Source organism: Monopterus albus, unplaced genomic scaffold (genome assembly GCF_001952655.1).
Source record: "Monopterus albus unplaced genomic scaffold, M_albus_1.0 scaffold73.1, whole genome shotgun sequence".
NCBI classification, from domain to species: Eukaryota; Metazoa; Chordata; class Actinopteri; order Synbranchiformes; family Synbranchidae; genus Monopterus; species Monopterus albus.
The window spans coordinates 961,648-980,832 of NW_018127953.1; the positions used below are offsets into that span (position 1 = coordinate 961,648).

The following is a 19,185-nucleotide window of genomic DNA, read 5'->3' on the forward strand; positions in this document are numbered from 1 at the left end:
TTAGAGGTGCCCAGGGCCAGATACAAACGCTGGGGTGACTGTGCTTTTACTGTTGCAGTTCCTAAATTGTGGAATGGTTTACCTCTTAATGTTAGATCATCTACAGACTTGACAACTTTTAAATCATTGTTTAAAACATATTTATTCACTTTGGCTGTTAATACCTAGTATTGTCTGATGCTTCCTCCTTTTATTTGTTGATTCTGTGTAGTTTGTGTGTTTATGTTTCTGTGTTGTTTTATTCCTCTATTGATATTGTTTATTTTAGTTCTTACTGTGCCCTTGTAAAGTACTTTGATCAACCAGAAGTTGTTTTTAAAGTGCTACGTGCCCTTGTAAAGTACTTTGGTCAACCAGTTGTTTTTAAAGTGCTATATAAATAAATTGATTTGATTTGATATAAAGTCATTCCTACTGTGTTACTAGCATCTTTTAGAAACAGCAGATTATTGAGCACATGAGGACAGTCAATAGCTTTGATGTGTGTGTGTGTGTGTGTGTGTGTGTGTGTGTGTGTGTGTGTGCGCAGTGTGTCTAAGGCAGTGAGCTGTGGCCTGAGGTAACATGTGATAGCAGTGACCTGCAGCGCAAAGAAGGGCAAAGACCAGTTCTCCCTGAGGGAGATAGTGAACTCCACACGGGTGGTATCTACCCTGAAAGAAGGAGAGAGGGAGCAAAGGAGGGATGGAGACATAGGTGGATGGTGGAAATGAAGTTTAAAAATGATGTGATAATAAAAACTAAAGATATATGAAGCATTCTGTGTAGATCTTTTTGCTACATCCTGTGGTTTGTGTTGATGCAGCAAAACAACCACTGGAATCAGTTAAGGTGTGAACAGCTGATTCAACGATAGCTACTATGATCGAGAAAAAGTTATTTTTAACAATAGTGTAATATACAAATTTGTATTTGTTTCAAGTGAAATATGAATACGCTTCAAACTCTGCTGTTTTCCTTTTGATCCTTTTGGCAGCTCTTTGTGTAAATTTTCTGAATTGTAAAACTCCATGACCTTTCATTTTACAGTTTACAAGAGTCACCACAGAAACTTTGCTTGTCTATTGATCCAAACGGACAGCAGAGAAAACGCCTGCAGGGTTTCTGATCTTATTTCAACTTCTGGCACATTTCCATAAACACGGCAAGCTGCACAAAAACAGCACACAACACTAACTCACACTAAAGACAACTAGAAAGGTCTCCTTGTCCTCTTAAAGAAAGTAATTCAACATTCTGGAAAACAGACTTATTCCTTATTTAGCCAAGGGTTAGGTGAGAAGTGTGGCATGGTGACGCAGTGGTTAGCGTTGTCAATTCACAGGAGTAAGTTTCAGGTTTGAGACCAAAGACAAGCAGCCTAGGTTGACAGGCAACTCTAAATTTCCAGGAGTGTGTGTGTGTGTGATTGTCTTTCTCTTAGTGTTAGCATGAAAACTGGGAATGGATAAAAAGCTAGCCTGGGTCTGTCCTAGGCAACAAAATCAGCCTGCCCAAAACCTGTAAATCTGAATTGATTTTTTTTATTTATTTAACCCTTATTGTGCCAGGGATAGCCTCACTGAGGTTCAAAACCCAGGGGAGCCCTGGTGAAATACAGGCAACAAGTTATAGATCAAAAACAAAGTCACCGTATCTCATTTATTTAATCTTGTGGTTTACAGGAAAATGTGCCATGAATTTTTTTTTGGCTGCTGACTTCCAGGAAGACTGACTTGCACCTACAGGAATAATTGAAATGTTACTCTTGCTACATAATAGCACAGAAATTTGCTAATTTCTAGCTTAATAGTATCATTTCTGTTACTGGCCATCACGCTATAGGACTGACAGACTACTACAGACAGGTCACAAATTTAGCTCAAGATCTTAATTCAAGTACTATAACAAACTCAAGCATTTATCACTCTCTTACTCCACTAATAGCCGTCATCAATAATAGTACCAAGCCTTGAATGGGCATCCATGTGTTTTGAAACATTAGCTTGTGGTGGAGTACACATATTAAAAATGTGAACAGGACACTTTATCTGACTTTTGCTTAAGTCATAAATGGGACTGATTTAGATGAATAAATGAACAAGCTGTCCCATATAACTGAAAGCAGTCATTTACCACATGAAATAGTCCTCAACTCTTCTCACTATTTAAGACCAGATCATTAAGGCTCCAATAAAATTTCTCACCAATTTTGTCATTTTTTGATTGTGTGTATTGCAGGCATAGGCTCTATGTATGTAAAAACGAAGAGGCAGACACCCCAAAATCATTATGCCTCCAGCCGTAGCTATTGTGGAACGGAAGCATAAAAAATATGTAATGCATTAAAGTTAGATTGTGGCTATTATTTATATTCTGCCCACATGTTATTGAATTTGTAGATAAAGTACTCAGCTGAATTTTTTCATGTAAGCAGTTGGCATGAAGGGGGACTTGCTGTTCAAGGTTATTTATTTTCTTTTTCATTGAACCATGAGGGAAACAAATCCTTGATAAAACACATCTTTAAAAATAAAATATTCAGAACCTACATAAAACCACATCCATTAAAACTGGCTCATTCTCAGAATTGTGATGCTAAAGTGGCTCATTAAACTGAGTTATTTTCCTTGTGTATAAGGAATCATTCTTAAATGTGACCTTTACTGCACTCCTGTCTTAAGGAGGGACCTTGAGCATGCTGAAACTGTTCTTCTACACAGTATAAAGACATGAAAAGTGATAGACAGATATAACTGCATTAAAATTGGCAGCATATGACAGTAACTTTAAAACAGCTTCTTATGAGAATATAAACAACAGGCAGAAGAAGCATTAGGAAATAACGCCCCATCTTATGCTGACAAGTTGACAAATTACCCACCTGTTAAGGATGTACCAGATCCCAGTGAGCATACCAGCCAACCAAGAACCAGACAGGAGCCATGCTGTAAGGTACAGTGCAATCACATACACTGCTTGGAGTGAGAACACTGTGTAAATGTAGAAATACACAGGCTCCAGATATGACTGGACCCCCCCGCCACACACACACACACACACACACACACAGAAACCATTAGTTCATTAGACAGTGTAAATGAACAGACAGGAACTACAAGTGGCAGGAACTGACTGTGACATTTTCAAATTTCAGTCTGATATTTCACTACCTGACATTCTTGTCACAGTGAGATCACTGACGAAGCTAAGTAGCTGTTTTTCAGTTAATGGATATGCCAATGCACAAACTGCTTTCCCCAGTGTGACAAGTGCAAGCGTGCCAAGCGATGTCAGCTAAAAGACCAAAATGTAAAATGCCACAGCATCTCAAATGTCTGATATGATATGGTGATCATTTATAAAACTAACAGTAACTTAGGTGGCTCATGTATTTCAAAACATTGGAGAATGAAAGTTGTACATTTTTCACACAAGAAACATTTTTGTCATGTGCAAAATGGCAATGAAAAGAGACGGTCAATCATTTTTCAGTAGTGGCAGTTCATTAATCTTGTGTGTTTTACAAGCCAACTGTAAATAGATGACAGCTGAGTGATATGTTACCTGTATGGGCAACACCCTGTAGAGAACACTGAGAAAGACCTCCTGGTAGATATTCATTCGCTGTAGGAGATTAATGGACCTTTTGGATTCTGTCAAGTTGTCATGGATCAAATCTGAAAGCCCTGGGAACACACACACAATCACAAAAGGCTACATTTTAAAAATGCCAAATTGACATAGACTGATAATTATTATAGGCTTTGTGACAACCAGGGAGGAGGGGGTATGAATGTTTTCCAAAGCTCACTTGCACATTTGCAGAGAATGGTCCTATTAAAGAAAACTAAATAACAATGTTTGAAATTTCTGTCAAGCACTAAAACCACAAATGGTTCTGCTTGACTTTAATTCCTTAATTGCTGAAACTACAATAGATGTCTGAGCCCGTCAGTTCATTCAGCCTTGAAAGCTCTCAAACATCACTTCCTTTGGTGGATAAAAACTGAGGTCCAATATAGGCCTACTTCTTTTTCTAAAAAGAGTTCCCAGCAATACATGAACTCAAACACAGCATCCAGATATGTCATGGTTTTCACAATGATTTGTAACCGATGTGGGCTACCACACTGTTTTTATAAGATACACCTGTTAACCTTTAGGGCAAACATAGAAAAGCTACGCTACCTGTTGGAATTAATTTCACTACTTTGGGACTGTATATGGTCGTGTGGGGGAAGACGCAGCGACCACCGGTTGGATTTACCGTCCTTGGAGTGACTTGAAAGGGAGTGACGTTTCCACTACTCCAGGGGTGGCCAATTCCAGTCCTCAAGGGCCACTGTCCTGCTTGTTTTCCAACTATCCCTGCCTGACCTGCTGCTGATTACCTGGCTCAGGTGTGTTCAGGTGTGTTCAGTCAGTCAGAAACAACGCATTAACAGATAGGGATAGTTGGAAAACAAGCAGGACAGCGGCCCTCGAGGACTGGAATTGGCCACCCCTGCACTACTCGTTGGGACTTAGCAGTAAATTTAAAAGAACCACGCATGTTGCAGGTCTGTTAATGCATTGTTTCTGTAGAGAAAGGCTGGAGAAGTTACTATGTCTGCATTATGCCAGTTAAAATGTGGGGTTTCTCAGTCACCCGCTTTGTTTAGAGTGTTGCACATCTCTTTTCATCGGTTACTTACATTACTGCACATGAAATTAAGCATCGTATAAGTGCAGAAAACGTTTGCCGACTGCTGTCAGGCCAGTTCTCTGCATCTTAATAGTAAGAAAACAAAGGAAACTAGAGAAATGCATTTCCTGTTGTAAATGCGTGTGGATACTGATAAGATGAAAGCTTGTCCTGAAAATGCCTGAAATCAATTGCTGAAACAGCTGCAAGATGAGAAGAAATGGCTGAAGTTCTTTGTTGAAATAGTTGAGAAGAAATGGCTGAAGTTCTTTGTTGAAATAGTTGAGAAGAAATGGCTGAAGTTCTTTGTTGAAATAGTTGAGAAGAAATGGCTGAAGTTCTTTGTTGAAATAGTTGAGAAGAAATGGCTGAAGTTCTTTGTTGAAATAGTTGAGAAGAAATGGCTGAAGTTCTTTGTTGAAATAGTTGAGAAGAAATGGCTGAAGTTCTTTGTTGAAATAGTTGAGAAGAAATGGCTGAAGTTCTTTGTTGAAATAGTTGAGAAGAAATGGCTGAAGTTCTTTGTTGAAATAGTTGAGAAGAAATGGCTGAAGTTCTTTGTTGAAATAGTTGAGAAGAAATGGCTGAAGTTCTTTGTTGAAATAGTTGAGAAGAAATGGCTGAAGTTCTTTGTTGAAATAGTTGAGAAGAAATGGCTGAAGTTCTTTGTTGAAATAGTTGAGAAGAAATGGCTGAAGTTCTTTGTTGAAATAGTTGAGAAGAAATGGCTGAAGTTCTTTGTTGAAATAGTTGAGAAGAAATGGCTGAAGTTCTTTGTTGAAATAGTTGAGAAGAAATGGCTGAAGTTCTTTGTTGAAATAGTTGAGAAGAAATGGCTGAAGTTCTTTGTTGAAATAGTTGAGAAGAAATGGCTGAAGTTCTTTGTTGAAATAGTTGAGAAGAAATGGCTGAAGTTCTTTGTTGAAATAGTTGAGAAGAAATGGCTGAAGTTCTTTGTTGAAATAGTTGAGAAGAAATGGCTGAAGTTCTTTGTTGAAATAGTTGAGAAGAAATGGCTGAAGTTCTTTGTTGAAATAGTTGAGAAGAAATGGCTGAAGTTCTTTGTTGAAATAGTTGAGAAGAAATGGCTGAAGTTCTTTGTTGAATAATCTGAAGGATGAGATGCAATAAAGTAGGAATGGCCTTGAAGAGCTGAACATTTTGATACCTGAATGGCTTTGCTAGCTGAAAGTATGCTGGACTTATTAAGTGCCAAAAAAGGGGGGAAGATCCCAGAATAATATAATAATAAATAAAGAACAGGAGAACATAGTGTGGATGTTTTACAGCATCCACACAATGACCTTTGATTTTAAAACAAGAAGAGTAGGTGTTAATGGGGGCTGTACAGTACTGAAGTTGTGAATGAATATAAGTATCTTGGGACAGTTATTAATGCAAAAATTATCATGGGACTCAAATACAAATGCCATTTATAGGAAGGGGCTACAGCAATTATATTTCATGTGCAGTTTGATGTGGATATACATTTACTGGTCCTTTTCTATCATTCCTTCATAGGAGTATAGTAACCTTTGGTTTTATTGCTTGGTATTTCTCACTGTAATCAATATGAACAAAATTAATACGATTGTTAATATGTCTATTAAGATCACAGATAAAAAGCATCACAGTATGACAGTGCTTTGTGAGTCCCAAGCTTCTAAATTATGGTTTACTGTGATAGTGTGATGTTTGTGTGGGGTGTGTATGCTCATCTGTGTTGTGTTAACATGCAATGTACTTGCTTGCCACAGACAAAAAGAATTTCCAAAAGGACAATAAATGAAAATTAAAATCCTATGTTTTAACTGTGTTTACTTCATATATTTCCCTATTTTGCTGAAGTTGTGGTCGGAATAGTGAGCTTTCATTGGTTTGGCGTATTCTGTGGAGTGTTTTACACACATAGCTCCAAAATACTGACTTGAAGCGTAAAAATACACTTCATACCGCAATGTTGGAAATAATCCGTCATCGCACCGGAAAAATCTTGAAAACAACTACAGCAAGTGCAAGAGGTCAATGCTGAAGTAGGTCAGCAGGTCAGTCTAAACTGTGAGCATTCACCTTTGTTTTCTCTGTCAGATAAGACTGGTTAAACTGGGGGTTGGTTTACAGTACAACTAGCCTAACTGACTCCATTTCAACAGTGTTGCTGCCTTTTCCTATCTCAGCAATTACTTTGGTGAGTCCAGTAAGGGATGATGGCAAAAACTGTAATAAACCAGAGGTATTCTTTAACAACATCATCCTGCCATGCAAAAACACTGTTACTGATGTTATATGAGCTTATACACACTGGGTGCAGTATCATTACTATGTAACTCGAAACACACTGGCATCAAACTAGCAGCACAGAGATACATTTCTGCTGTAGGCTGTGATCTGTCAGCCTGATCCCTACTGTGTTGTGTGTTCTTGATCAATTTAAGACATACAAACCAAGTACACATTGCCATCCCCACACACAATCCACTCCACATCCAATCATTAATTATTAAATTGTTCTTTATTTTCTTTTCAACTGTCAGTTTTGATTCACCAGTCTTCTTTCCTCCTTCTCTCTTTCTTTGCTATCTCACAATTCCTCTTACCTACCTGATCTCCTATATCCTTACTTTCTATCCTTATACCTTTCCTCTCAACTGCTTTTGTATCTTTCTCTCCTTTTTCTCAGCTTGCACCCTTTTATTTCCATCCTTGCTTCCATTCTCTTCTCACTTTTCTGTTGGCATGTTAGTCTTCTAATTTCTCAGTTCTTCCATTGTCCTTTCACTTGAATCTTCTTTCCATTTCTTTATTCTTCTCCTTCCTTACCCTTAACACTATTTTAGTTTCTGCTTAAATTTTCATAACAAGTGTGACAGGAAAAGAAGCAAACACGGTGAGATTGACAGACTGAGGTCAACCAGTTCCTCAGCTGATTACCCTGCAGCTCAATTATTTGCCTTAGCAGAAAATTAAGCCAGTTTCCACCTAGGAAATTTAGGGAACAAGATAATTAGACTAATTTTCCACAGGCCAGACTCTGCGTCATGAGTAACTGCAGTGATTTGTTTGGTCTGGTTGAAAAATGTAGGAGAAAAAGTTTCTTTTTTCCTGTAAAAGTAGGTAGATTCAGACATCTGGTGTCTCGCACCCTGTAAAAATGTTAATTTTGCCAATATTGGCTGTTTTGAGATGATATAATTAAAATAGCTACAGCAGTTTCACAAAACTGCAGTTATCTGAATATTAACTTACCTAATTAAGTTAAAAGCCAAAAACCATGAGAAGGATGTGGCACTGATCTTTTATTGCAGTGCACAGTTAGTTTATCCTAGCATGGTAAGTTCAATAAATGTCAAGATCTGACTTTTACTACTATGAAAGAAAAGGCTTTTAGGATGACGACAAACAAATACATGCATAATGAAAATGTTATACTTTTTCGGGTTATGTTGACAAGAACTGCAGGACTTAAACCTCCCCAAATCTAATAAAGAGCAGGACAGAGTTGCTAATGACATCCAAGGGCCAGCTTCCACACAGTAATGAAGGTCATGAATGGGGCCATCACCTGCAGGGTGGCATTCTATTTTTGAGTTGTATGTCTGTCCATCCAGCCCATTCTCTGGAATGCAATATCTCAAGGATGCCTTGAGGGAATTTCTTTAATTTTGGTGCAAGTGTCCACTTGGACTGAAGAATGAACTGATTAGATTTTGATTGTCAAAGGTCAAGGTCAAAGAAGTGGAACCACTGTATCATACCACCAAACAAAGCTATCAAACCATCTGAAATACACCTCTTTTTACACCATCAAATAAATTATTAAAAGCAAATTAGAAAATCAGCCGCATAATTTCTACTTAAAATGACAGAAATCACTTTTGGAAAAATGTATTTAATTGAAATTTTTAGTTTGTCCCATCTCCAAACATGGAGGGGGCAGTATTTATAAGCCACACTGCAGCCAGTTACCAGAGGGCAATCAGCTTGTGGTGGCTTAGCTTCTAAAAATTGTCACCTGTCCATCTTTATATAGTATTAAATATTAAATAAACAGTGTTTAATCCATTCCTCACACAATTGCTCTAAAGTCTCTGGCTTTGTTAACTATTTCAGTACAAACTCTCTCTCTCTCTCTAATAATGCATACCTTCTTGTATGGATGGGGCCTGTATCATTTGTTTGTAGTATGAGTAGTACAGTCCACACTCTGTCCGAAAGGAAATCTCTCGTTCCACTTCCTGAAAGCAAAAAGGGGATTTTGGTTGTATGAAATCAATCACTTCTATTCTCTGTAATATGAAAAACACAAATCCTGGCAAGATGTCAGAAACATGGAGGACTCAACATCTCTGTTACTTGCGCTGCTGAAATATAATCCTCTTCTGCTTCAACATCCTCATTCGCATCTGATGTATTAGCTCTTTTCCCTCTTGGAGGCATTTTAATAGTTGTAGAATTTGTTCAAAGACTTGAAAAAGTAGAAGATATGAAAAATCGTAGAACAGACAAGAGGAGCAGTAAAGACGTCTGCTCTCACTTGCAACCCGGAAATGTATGTTGTTGGACCTAGGGTAGACATCCCACTCTAAACACCCAGCATAGCACCACCTACAATATATTATCATGCTTTTTGGTTCTCTAGAAGCCATCTCTTATCTCTGGCACTGTTCTGACATGTCTGACTTTTCTATTGGGCAGACAAAGCACTTTACAATTTGCTTCTCATTCATCCTTTAACACACACACACACACACACACACACACATCATTTGTGCTTGGCAAGCCATTGGGAGAAATTTGGGGTTCAGTGTCTTGCTCTAGAACACATGAACAGGACAAGATCAAGCTGGGGATCAAACCACCAACCCAATTACTGGACAACCCAGATCAAGTAATTGATGAGCATCAACATGATTCACAATTAATTCCCGTTTTATAAAAAATAAAAACATTGTCATTTCTGTTCCAAAGATCTTCCTTGGTTTTGCATTGCTTATTGTATACCTGCCTTTACCAAGATATCACTGTTTTGGTGGCCTCTGTATTATGATGTTACCTTCTGTAGTGCTGTTGTAATGGCTGGTACCTCAGTGTAAGCATATCAGTGGATGATCATCAAATCACTTAAACCCATACCTTTTAAAGATGTTGTTTTTTTCAAAATGGTAATATCTTTTTCAAACATAAATAACAAGTGCCTACCACCACAATGAAGACAGGGCATGAATTCTCATAACACCAAGGACAACAACAGAGTATAACAGCTGTGGACAAAAAAAGCTGGAGTATGATAGTTTTTATTTTCACCATGTTACCAACCAAACCCTTTTGAATTCATACCTCAGGCCATTACTGTGGACAAGAGCTTGTCTGCTATGTGTTTGGGTTATTTCAAAGTTTCAGTTAAAATGGTATCAAGAATACAAGTGCCAACTCCTACCGTGAGCTGAGAAAACCACAGAAGATTCTCATGTATGGCATTAACGCAACAGGCCTGAGTCATGGCCAGCAGCCCAGCCAGTAACAGCCCTGCTGCCATGGAAACACTCCGTCGCCAAGGCCACCAGGGTAGAATGTATAAACCAGAATAAGTACCGGATCCTCTGACCCACTCCCGTGTTGCATTAGATCTTGATGTCCCCCACATCAGGTTACTGCTGCATCTCCCTCCAGCTGGTGCATCTTGAGAAAAGCCCAAATTCTGTTCTAGCTCACTCAGCTTTACTCTCTTACGAAGCTCCATTGCCTGAGAAGAAAGAGATTATAATAACTTCTTGGATCCTTTGATGAGCTGAAGCCAGGTGGATAAACAGCATGCTCCTGGGTTGAGCTATAAAACTGAACCAAATCTATAACAACATTAAATGTAGATGGTGTGTTTTTCTTTTCTTGAAGTCAGTCCAAATAAATTAGCTTTTTAATCGCTTCAAGTTCCTTGCCAAAGGAAATATGCAAACACTTTCTCCAAGGGAATAAACAGCTAGTTTCCTTCCCAATCCTTCTTTTGAGTTTGCCCGAAGCAATACTAGCCTTGGCTTTTCACCAAGACCTCTGATGAGATGACTAATCCTTGGTTTGAATTAAGGTCAAAGAGAAAAGGCCTAGTTAACAAGTTCATATACTGCTCAGTACCCTGAAAGCTAGTTGACTTCTCAGAAAAATCCTCTCCTCTGCTTCTCTCTGTTACCATTCCCTCTTTATGAGTCTTCGAATAACTCTCCTCTCTCTGATGTGGTGCTTCAAGTATCCAAGAAAGCGTCCATCCAGCACTGACCTTGCTTCGTCTCTCAGCTGCTTTGTCTCTCAGAGCCTTAACATGGACTGACTCCTGCCTGATCTCCAATAGAAACCTCAAAATAAAAAACATTCTTTCTCCACAAACCAACTATTAAGTATAAAGACAAAAGCAGACATTGCAGACTTGCTGTGGCTTAGTCTCAAACAACTGGATGGGCTTTAGATAACTGAGGTAGCCGGAGGGAGGGAAAGAAAAGAGTAGACTAATGGTGACCTCTTGCCTATAAAAACACTTTATGCACACAGGAAAAGAATAAGATGGGTTGGGAGTATGAAGCAGCGTGGGGAACATGTTGGAACATGGTTCGGAAAATGTAGGAACATTTGTCAGAGTGTTTGTAGATCTGGAACCCACATTAAGCTGTGAGTATATGTCTGAAATAAACTTGGTGGGCACTGGCAGCAACATGGATATGACTTCATACCTGATGAATTCAAGACACCAGATTAAGCCAGCTGTGGAAGAGGTGGAATGGTGATAATAAGCATTGTAAAAGTGCAAGGATGAAAAAGAAAAATAGGGACAGTCCCAGAAAAATATAATAATAAATCCACTAGACCTTTTGACCTCTGGCTAACCCTGCTACCACATTCCCTCTCAATGGGTGAAGAAATCAAATATGAAATTATTAAAAATGCCCCCCTTCTCCACAGCTTCTCATAGGGTCGTGTCAGGCAGTAACACTAATGGACAAGACTCCCAAATTACTTTCCAGCATGTTTCATGGTCTTTTCCATCCCACTCGACCTGGATACACTTTAGAGAGCATGGGTATGTGTGTGTTTGAGGGAGCAAGTGAGACAGAGAGAGAAACGAGTCTGTAAGGGCAGGAAATTAAATGCATCATCTCAGCTGTCTGAGGGAGCAACAGCAAGCATTTTAAGGTAAGATCAGACTGCAGGTTCTGCTGGAACAGCCACAAGCAGTAGTGGTTTGATGCAACTTGGAAAGTGCATGTATCCCTTTTATTGGACTATGCATCCTGTGCTGCATGTGGACTGAAATTTCAGAGTATGTACACACTAACCCAGTGAAATATGAAAAGGAATCTATTTCTCTCCGTTTTAGCCCCATGTCCCCATCGAGTCGGCAGGTCCTGAACCCCATAACTGAACTTTTTAAAAGCTGTCTCCAGGGTGGACAAATCTAAAAATCCTGGCATTACATTTTAATGTAGTGAAAAAATTGCTGCCCAGACATATTCAAGAAATGTGCACTAGTAATGTTAAAAAGATAACTGTCTGTAAAGGTGTTATTAACCTGAATTAATGTTAATTCTGTCAGATGACTTCATAATGTTAGAATAGTAACATGATCCACATCTCAATGCAGCAGTGTAGGAATAAGAATAAGTGTTGACAGTCAGAGATTATGAGCCAATCAAATCAATATTTTGTGCTAATTAAGTATCTGATAACAGAAAGAGAACTACATGAGAACAATTCAATTCAGCTGCATTATTCTACTTTTACTCTATTTTAGTTTCTTAAATGGTATGGGTATTCAACATTAGGTGAGAGAGAAACAGTATTTCAATTTGTCTGTATGTCCTGCACATATAGTGAATTGACAATAAAAATATTTGATCTTTAAAGACATCTTAGGTAATAACAAAGAGCAGGACAAAGTGAATGGTAATTTAACCAGTTGACACTCAGCAGAGTAACCAGGGGTTCAGTTACTGCAGCCATGCAATCAAAATGCACACGCACACACACACACACACACACACACACAAATGGATGCGGTGGTGGCAGCATGTTGCTTTGGGTACCAGTGAGACGATGGAATACATTTCAGTAGGGCCAGTTAGAGTAACAGGTCTATGAGTATCATGTCAGTGATTATTACCTTCCATCTGTAAAATCGCAAGATAAAACAGAACATACATTATATTCCACTCACATTAGAAAGACCAAGCTAACTGCAATATGAATTTGCACAACCACAACACCTTGTTGAATGCAGAAAAAGCTGAGCTAGATTTTACTTTTTTGCCAGATGTTTTTTCTTGTTGTTTCCGGACCCCTGCAGACTCGATGCAGTGGCCTCATAGAAATGAATGAAGGAGCTGTGCTAATGTCTGTCTGAAAACAGCCTAAAGGTCAGGTTATACAAAAAAGGCTATTCATTACAGTGTGGTTGGAAATCACACTGGAAAACAAGAGTGTTTATATCTGTTCCAAACAACATGTAGAGTAACAGGCAGACTGAAAAGCCAGCTGCCACTGAGATCGGGGAGGCTTGATATATCATTTAAATAGTGGGATAACACCAAAACATTTTCAGACATGCTCTCCTGGAAAACATGCCCTCAGTTGTTGACATTCTGCCACCAATGGATGTGTAACAAAAGAAAAAGAGTGGGACTGTCCGTTCCAGAAAGTTACAGCAATTGTCAGGCACAGTCAGGCCCTGAAAGCCAGTGTTGAGATGCTGTGGGGCAAGGAGGTTTCCAAAGTTACTGCCTCTCTAACAAGCAGTTCTGATACTGTTGTCTTCACTGCTCTATCTGTCCCACTCCTGAACATATGCCAGCTGTGATGCACACTTCTGTGGTTTGCTGAATCAAAAGAGCTGAAAAAGAGATTTAGCTGTTTTCCTATTATTTGGATGTTTAATGTTGGTGGTGATGCTAAAGCCATCATTCCACTGGCACCAGAAACCATCCCATACTTAGGCCAGCTGGCCAGCTAGTGGCTTGGGCTTCCTGGCCACGATACACATTTGTGTTTCCCTTACAGAGTGTGACTACCGCAGAGTAGTACATCATGGTGTCCTCTTCGGCACAACCAGAACAGACATCAACAGTAGGTGCACAAAAGAGAACAAACATGAATTCGATCAACACATCTGTTGTACTGGCTACCTTTTGTTTCTTTATGATGTGCTGCCATCTCCTTCTTTTGTCTTTTAGTTCTAAAGAGAGCATATCTCTATCTTCAGCTGAGACACATCCTGTTGCTCATTTTCAACTCTGCCAATCAGTGTAGTGACACAGACGGTTGGGTTGGGGTCTGAGTAGCATGCTTTGGGACCTGTTTCTGAGCAGGGCTAGATATCACACTTTTCAGCCCAGTTTCAGCCCAAGCACAGTCCATTTCTGAGACAGTGGAAACACGCAAATCCGGGTAGGTAGGTGTGGGTATGGTAGGTTTTACAGTGGCAGTGGAATGAGAATCCAATGTGTGCTAGTGTGGACACAAAGAAAAAAGTGTATTTTCACGTTTAGCCAAGCCAAGTCTGTGTGAACTTTGAGAACATCAACAGAAGGAAACACTTCACACATGCACATAGGTTTGTTAGCCAGGAGCCCAGCTGCATGAGAAAATTTAACGGAAATGTTCACCAGGCCTGTAAAGTGACCGCCATTTATTATGAAGGAAAGCATCTGGCTGCCTCTTCCCTTCACATTCACACATAAACAGAAAAAAGAGCGCACATTGTGTGCATGCAGACTCTACTCAATTAACTGGATGTGCTGCCTTGTCCCCCTGTGACAAAAACTTGCAAATTATTCTGTGCAGACTGCCTCTCTTTGGGTCAAAATGCATTGCACATTTACAGTACATGAGAAACAGATGAAGCAGCTGTGCAGTGAGTTACTGCCAACAGATGAAACATTCTGAGTCATAGATTTTTGAGGGTCTGTCTGTGTGCTTGTTTCGATTGATTCATCTCTCTGTCTCTCTTCTGATCTACACAAAAAGTAAAATGTTCTGTGGTCAGGAAAATGCTTCCAATTCTGACCCAATATGTACAGAGGTACTTTATCTCTGCTCTGTGGTATAGTAACTGTCTGTGGGCAGGTCAACTCCCCCCAGCAAACTGTGAAATGCAAATGTTTTAGTAGACTTGAGTAGTTTAGTAGAAAAAAAATCTGAGCTCATCATTTAGACAATGGATTTATTAACAAAGTATTTCAGATCTGAATCATTCTATGTGCCCTAGCTAAAGGTCCTCCATAAAACTACTGAAGTATCATTTATAACAGGATTTCAGCTGTGGTTTGGAGTGTGTACAGTATCTGTCCCTCTCAGAGGATTTTATACAAATCTGGATACTGTACTTGGTCCACAACCCGATAGGAACACAATGCAGATAAAACTGTAACAAAAACAAACAACAAAATAAAGCCACTTATGTTTTCTGTTATGTCCTTCAGGGAGGAAGAGCTGGTGTGCTTAGGCATAAAGACGGTAGCTGCTCACTCCAATACAAGCTCTAGTTACTCTTCTCTGGATGATTTTTCCTCTCAGTGATGTTGTGCCCTCAAGTCCAAAGTAGACATTTTGAAGAGATGTTTTATTCTCAGGAACTCAGAATGTTCACAATCCATGATTAACAAACCTTCTCTTAATTCACACCTGCAAATACGTACCTTGGACTTCACACTCTGACCTTACACAATATGTTTGAGTTAGTTAAAACAAACCCAAGACAACTAGTTGGTCCTCTTATTTGATTTGTTTCCAGGGGAACAGGACCAGATTGAAATGTGATGAGACAACCATAAAACTTGGCTTAATATTTGCTTCTTTCTCCTTATGACAATGAAAAGGTTCTTAGATTTGAGAATCTGAAATTATGTTAATCCCAAATTGTGTAAACTATCTACTTTCTTGTAGATATGTTTAGTAAAGCTGATAAATTCCTTTTGGTTTATATGAAAATGTTTCCATGAGTTTTGATTTAAATTTGCCTATTGTTTTTAAGATGTCCAAGAACTCAATCATCTCAAAAGATTACTTCTAGGTTAACCTCAACACTCTAACTTATTGATCCAAACACTAGTTTAGAAAATTAAGTGCTTTTCATTCTCATTTTATGATTGCGTACTTAACAAATGCTTGTTTATGTTCTTGTTATTCAAAAGTTAAACTTCATTTCTCCTCACAGAATGCCTACATATACCTTTTTATGTTCAAATTATGGGTTCAAGATTCAAAGATGTTTTTGAGTCTATTGGTCCTAGCTTTCTGGCCCTAATTAATTTATGTTTGACTACAGGCTCAGTTCCAGATGCTTTTAAACAAGCAGTTGTCCAGCCACTTCTTAAAAAGCCAAATCTTGATCCTTCAGTGTTTTCCCACTTTAGACCAGTATCCAAATTATCTTTTATGTTGAAAAGTTTTAGAGAAAGTTCTTATTCAGCTCCAGTCTTTTCTGACAAATAATGGCATTGAGGAGCTATTCCAGTCTGGGTTTAAATCAAAACACAGTACTGAGTCTGCGCTATTAAAAATTAATAATGACATTTTGTTGGCCAGGGGGGACTGCTTGTCGGACTATCAGAAGGTGGTATTGGATATTGGTATATTGGAGGAGATCAGATTGGTGTTATATTGGTAACTGTTCCTCCTCCTCAACTATCCTCTCCTGTGGTGTCCCCCAGGGGTCTGTACTCGGCCCAACTCTCTTTTCCCTCTACATACTTCTGCTGGGATCACTTCTAAGGAGATGTGGATTGTCTTTTCATTTTTATGCGGATGACATCCAGATATACTTACCATTAAAAGCAGCTGGAGGGACATCTCTACAGCCACTGTTTGACTGTTTGATTAACCTGAAAGCCTGGACGGCTCAGAACTTTTTAAAATTAAATGAGGATAAGACTGAGTGTGTTTTATTTGGTGATCTGGCAAAATTTGCTGCTTTTAATCATGACTTAGGCCCCCTGGCTCATCATTTGAAGACGACTGTACAAAACCTAGGGGTATTGTTTGATAGTGACTTAAGATTCGACAAGCAGATGGACTCAGTCGTAAAATCTAGTTTCTTTCACCTGAGGTTGCTAAGTAAAGTCAAGTCATTTCTTTCTTTTAATGACTTTGAGATTGCAATTCATGGTTTTACAACCTCTAGACTGGACTATTGAAACGCATTATACCTTGGTGTTAATCAGTTGTCTCTCTCTCGTCTTCAAATGGTCCAAAATGCTGCTGCTCGTCTTTTAACAAGTACTAGGAAATTCAACCATAGAACTCCGGTACTGGCCTCTCTTTACTGGCTTCCAGTCCGTTTTAGAATTCATTTTAAGCTATTGATTTTTGTTTTCAAGGCTCTTAATGGTTTGGGACCGCCTTACCTCGCTCAGTTGGTGAGGTGGCACGAACCAACTAGATTACTCAGATCCTCAAGCCAGTTTTTATTAGAGGTGCCCAGGGCCAGATACAAATGCTGGGGTGACCGTGCTTTTATTGTTGCAGCTCCTAAATTGTGGAATGGTTTACCTTTTAATGTTAGATCCTCTACAGACTTGACAACTTTTCAATCATTGGTTAAAACATATTTATTCACTTTGGCTTTTAATACATAGTGCTGTCTAATGCTTCCTCCTTTTATCTGTTGATTCTGTGTACTTGGTGTTTTTTTATGTTCCTATATTGTTTTATTTCTCTATTTATATTATTTACTCTGGATTTGCATTGCCATGTACAGTACTTTGGTCGACCAGACGTTTTTAAAGTGCTATACAAATAAATTTTGATTTGATTTTAATATTGTCATGTGTACAGTAGGAAACACGTTTCCCTGCACAATGAAATTCTTACTTTGCTGTCCACAGTGAATGCCAAACAATATACTGTAAGTCTAAAATAGTAGGTAAATAGTAGTATATACAATATCAAAAGGGAAAAAGCAGCAGTAAAAAGGAATAATATAAGTATAATTAGAATAATATGCTACATCAAAAATAGTATGTGCAACAGTCGGCAATGAATGACCAAATTGTGCATGTGCAAACTGGGAATGTAAACAGTCAGGTGGCATTACAGTAGTTCCTGGTTATAAACTTCTCAGCTGTTTAGGAGTCTGATGGCAGAGGGAAAGAAAGAGTTTTTCAGTCTAGAAGTCCTGCATTTCACACTTATGAGCCTCCGACTGGATGGTAGGGGTATGAACAGTCCGTGCTGGGGGTGGGTGGGGTCTTGAGGATGGAGGCAGCTTTCCTACGCATCCTGCGGTGGTAAATGCTCTGCTCTGCGGTGTTGTCCATGAACCCTGGTGAAGCTTTTGCCCTGGACACATGCGGCCGCAGACTGAAAGCTGACTCCTCATAAGAAAGAGGGAGATCCTGCATTCCGTGCCTCAGTCAACTCAAACATCAAACTAAACAAATGACTGATTACTGCACTGCTAAATGAGGCAAAAGCAGCACACGACAGTGTTCATTTACAGTTATGACTCTGACAGAACAATCTGTTCTGCCATGTCAACCAATTCAAAATCTGTTCTGTACATCTCAGTCTGAACCAGTGTTGGTGAAGCGCTGGAAAGATGACTAATGATATCATATCTGGCAGTGCACAATGTTCTGTTGCTGTACAATACTGAACAGACAATCAGGTCTCTGTTTTGCATTGAAAAGTGTTTCCGATGTGTTTGCAGGCTATTTTAGGGAGAAAAGCATGAAATGTGTGATTTTTTAAAATAACTTTTAATGGCTCAAATCCAGAAATCATTTCCATTCTGCAAATATCCACATCTGTGATGTGTTGATAAGTCTTACACATGGATGTGATAGCCTCCATATAAGTGTCAGATACAACAAACTAATTGACTCCATTATGGTATAAAAAGAAATGCACCAAACCCCCTTTACAAATCTGCCAATTTAAATTTACCCTGTAATGAAACCTATCAAAAAATAACACCCATAATTGTCCATATGTAGGGGAAAAAACACCAGCTATGGCAGAATATAGCCCCTTCATGCTCCACAAAATGGCACTAATTTAGAATTTTACAGCATATATGATCTTTTCTGTACTTAAAAGCCACAGACAGACCAGCTTAGTTTCTCAGTGTGTTCCTGAAGTTTAATGTAACCCAGTTAAAATATTCGACCTCATAGAAGTGGATGTTTAATAAATTACCTAAGTTCATGGATGTAAAATCAGTGGTTTAAAAACATGTTACTTTAAGAGAGTTAATATTAATATTGTTTAAAATGAGACTACTAAGTTTAAAAGAACTGTTTTGTACCTTATGGTATCTTATTGTGCAAATCTGTAAGCGGAAGTACTGTGAGAGCTTCTTGGTGTGAGTGAGATGAGAAAAAACCGCGACTGGACAGTCGGGAGAATAGGAGAGGCTTGGTGAATGTGTACTGCCTGAGAGATTGTCAACCCGACGATTGTAATCGGGCAAAAATCACATGTATGGTAAGCTGTTTTAATGTCAGCCCGAAATCTGTTGTATTATTGATCTAAGCTCTAAG

At 38.9% G+C, this 19,185-nt stretch overlaps 1 protein-coding gene across 1 annotated transcript in view; it reads right to left on the reverse strand.

Moving 5' to 3' along the window:
• dpy19l3 (dpy-19 like C-mannosyltransferase 3) overlaps window positions 1-19,185 on the reverse strand; it is an 85,789-nt gene that overhangs the window by 60,099 nt on the left and 6,505 nt on the right. The window contains exons 4-7 of the mRNA XM_020605894.1: window positions 8,811-8,901; window positions 3,547-3,668; window positions 2,864-3,009; window positions 532-653 (exon numbers count right to left, since the gene is read on the reverse strand). Of these exons, the coding sequence (XP_020461550.1) occupies window positions 532-653; window positions 2,864-3,009; window positions 3,547-3,668; window positions 8,811-8,901 (481 nt within the window). The remainder of the gene's footprint in view (window positions 1-531; window positions 654-2,863; window positions 3,010-3,546; window positions 3,669-8,810; window positions 8,902-19,185) is intronic.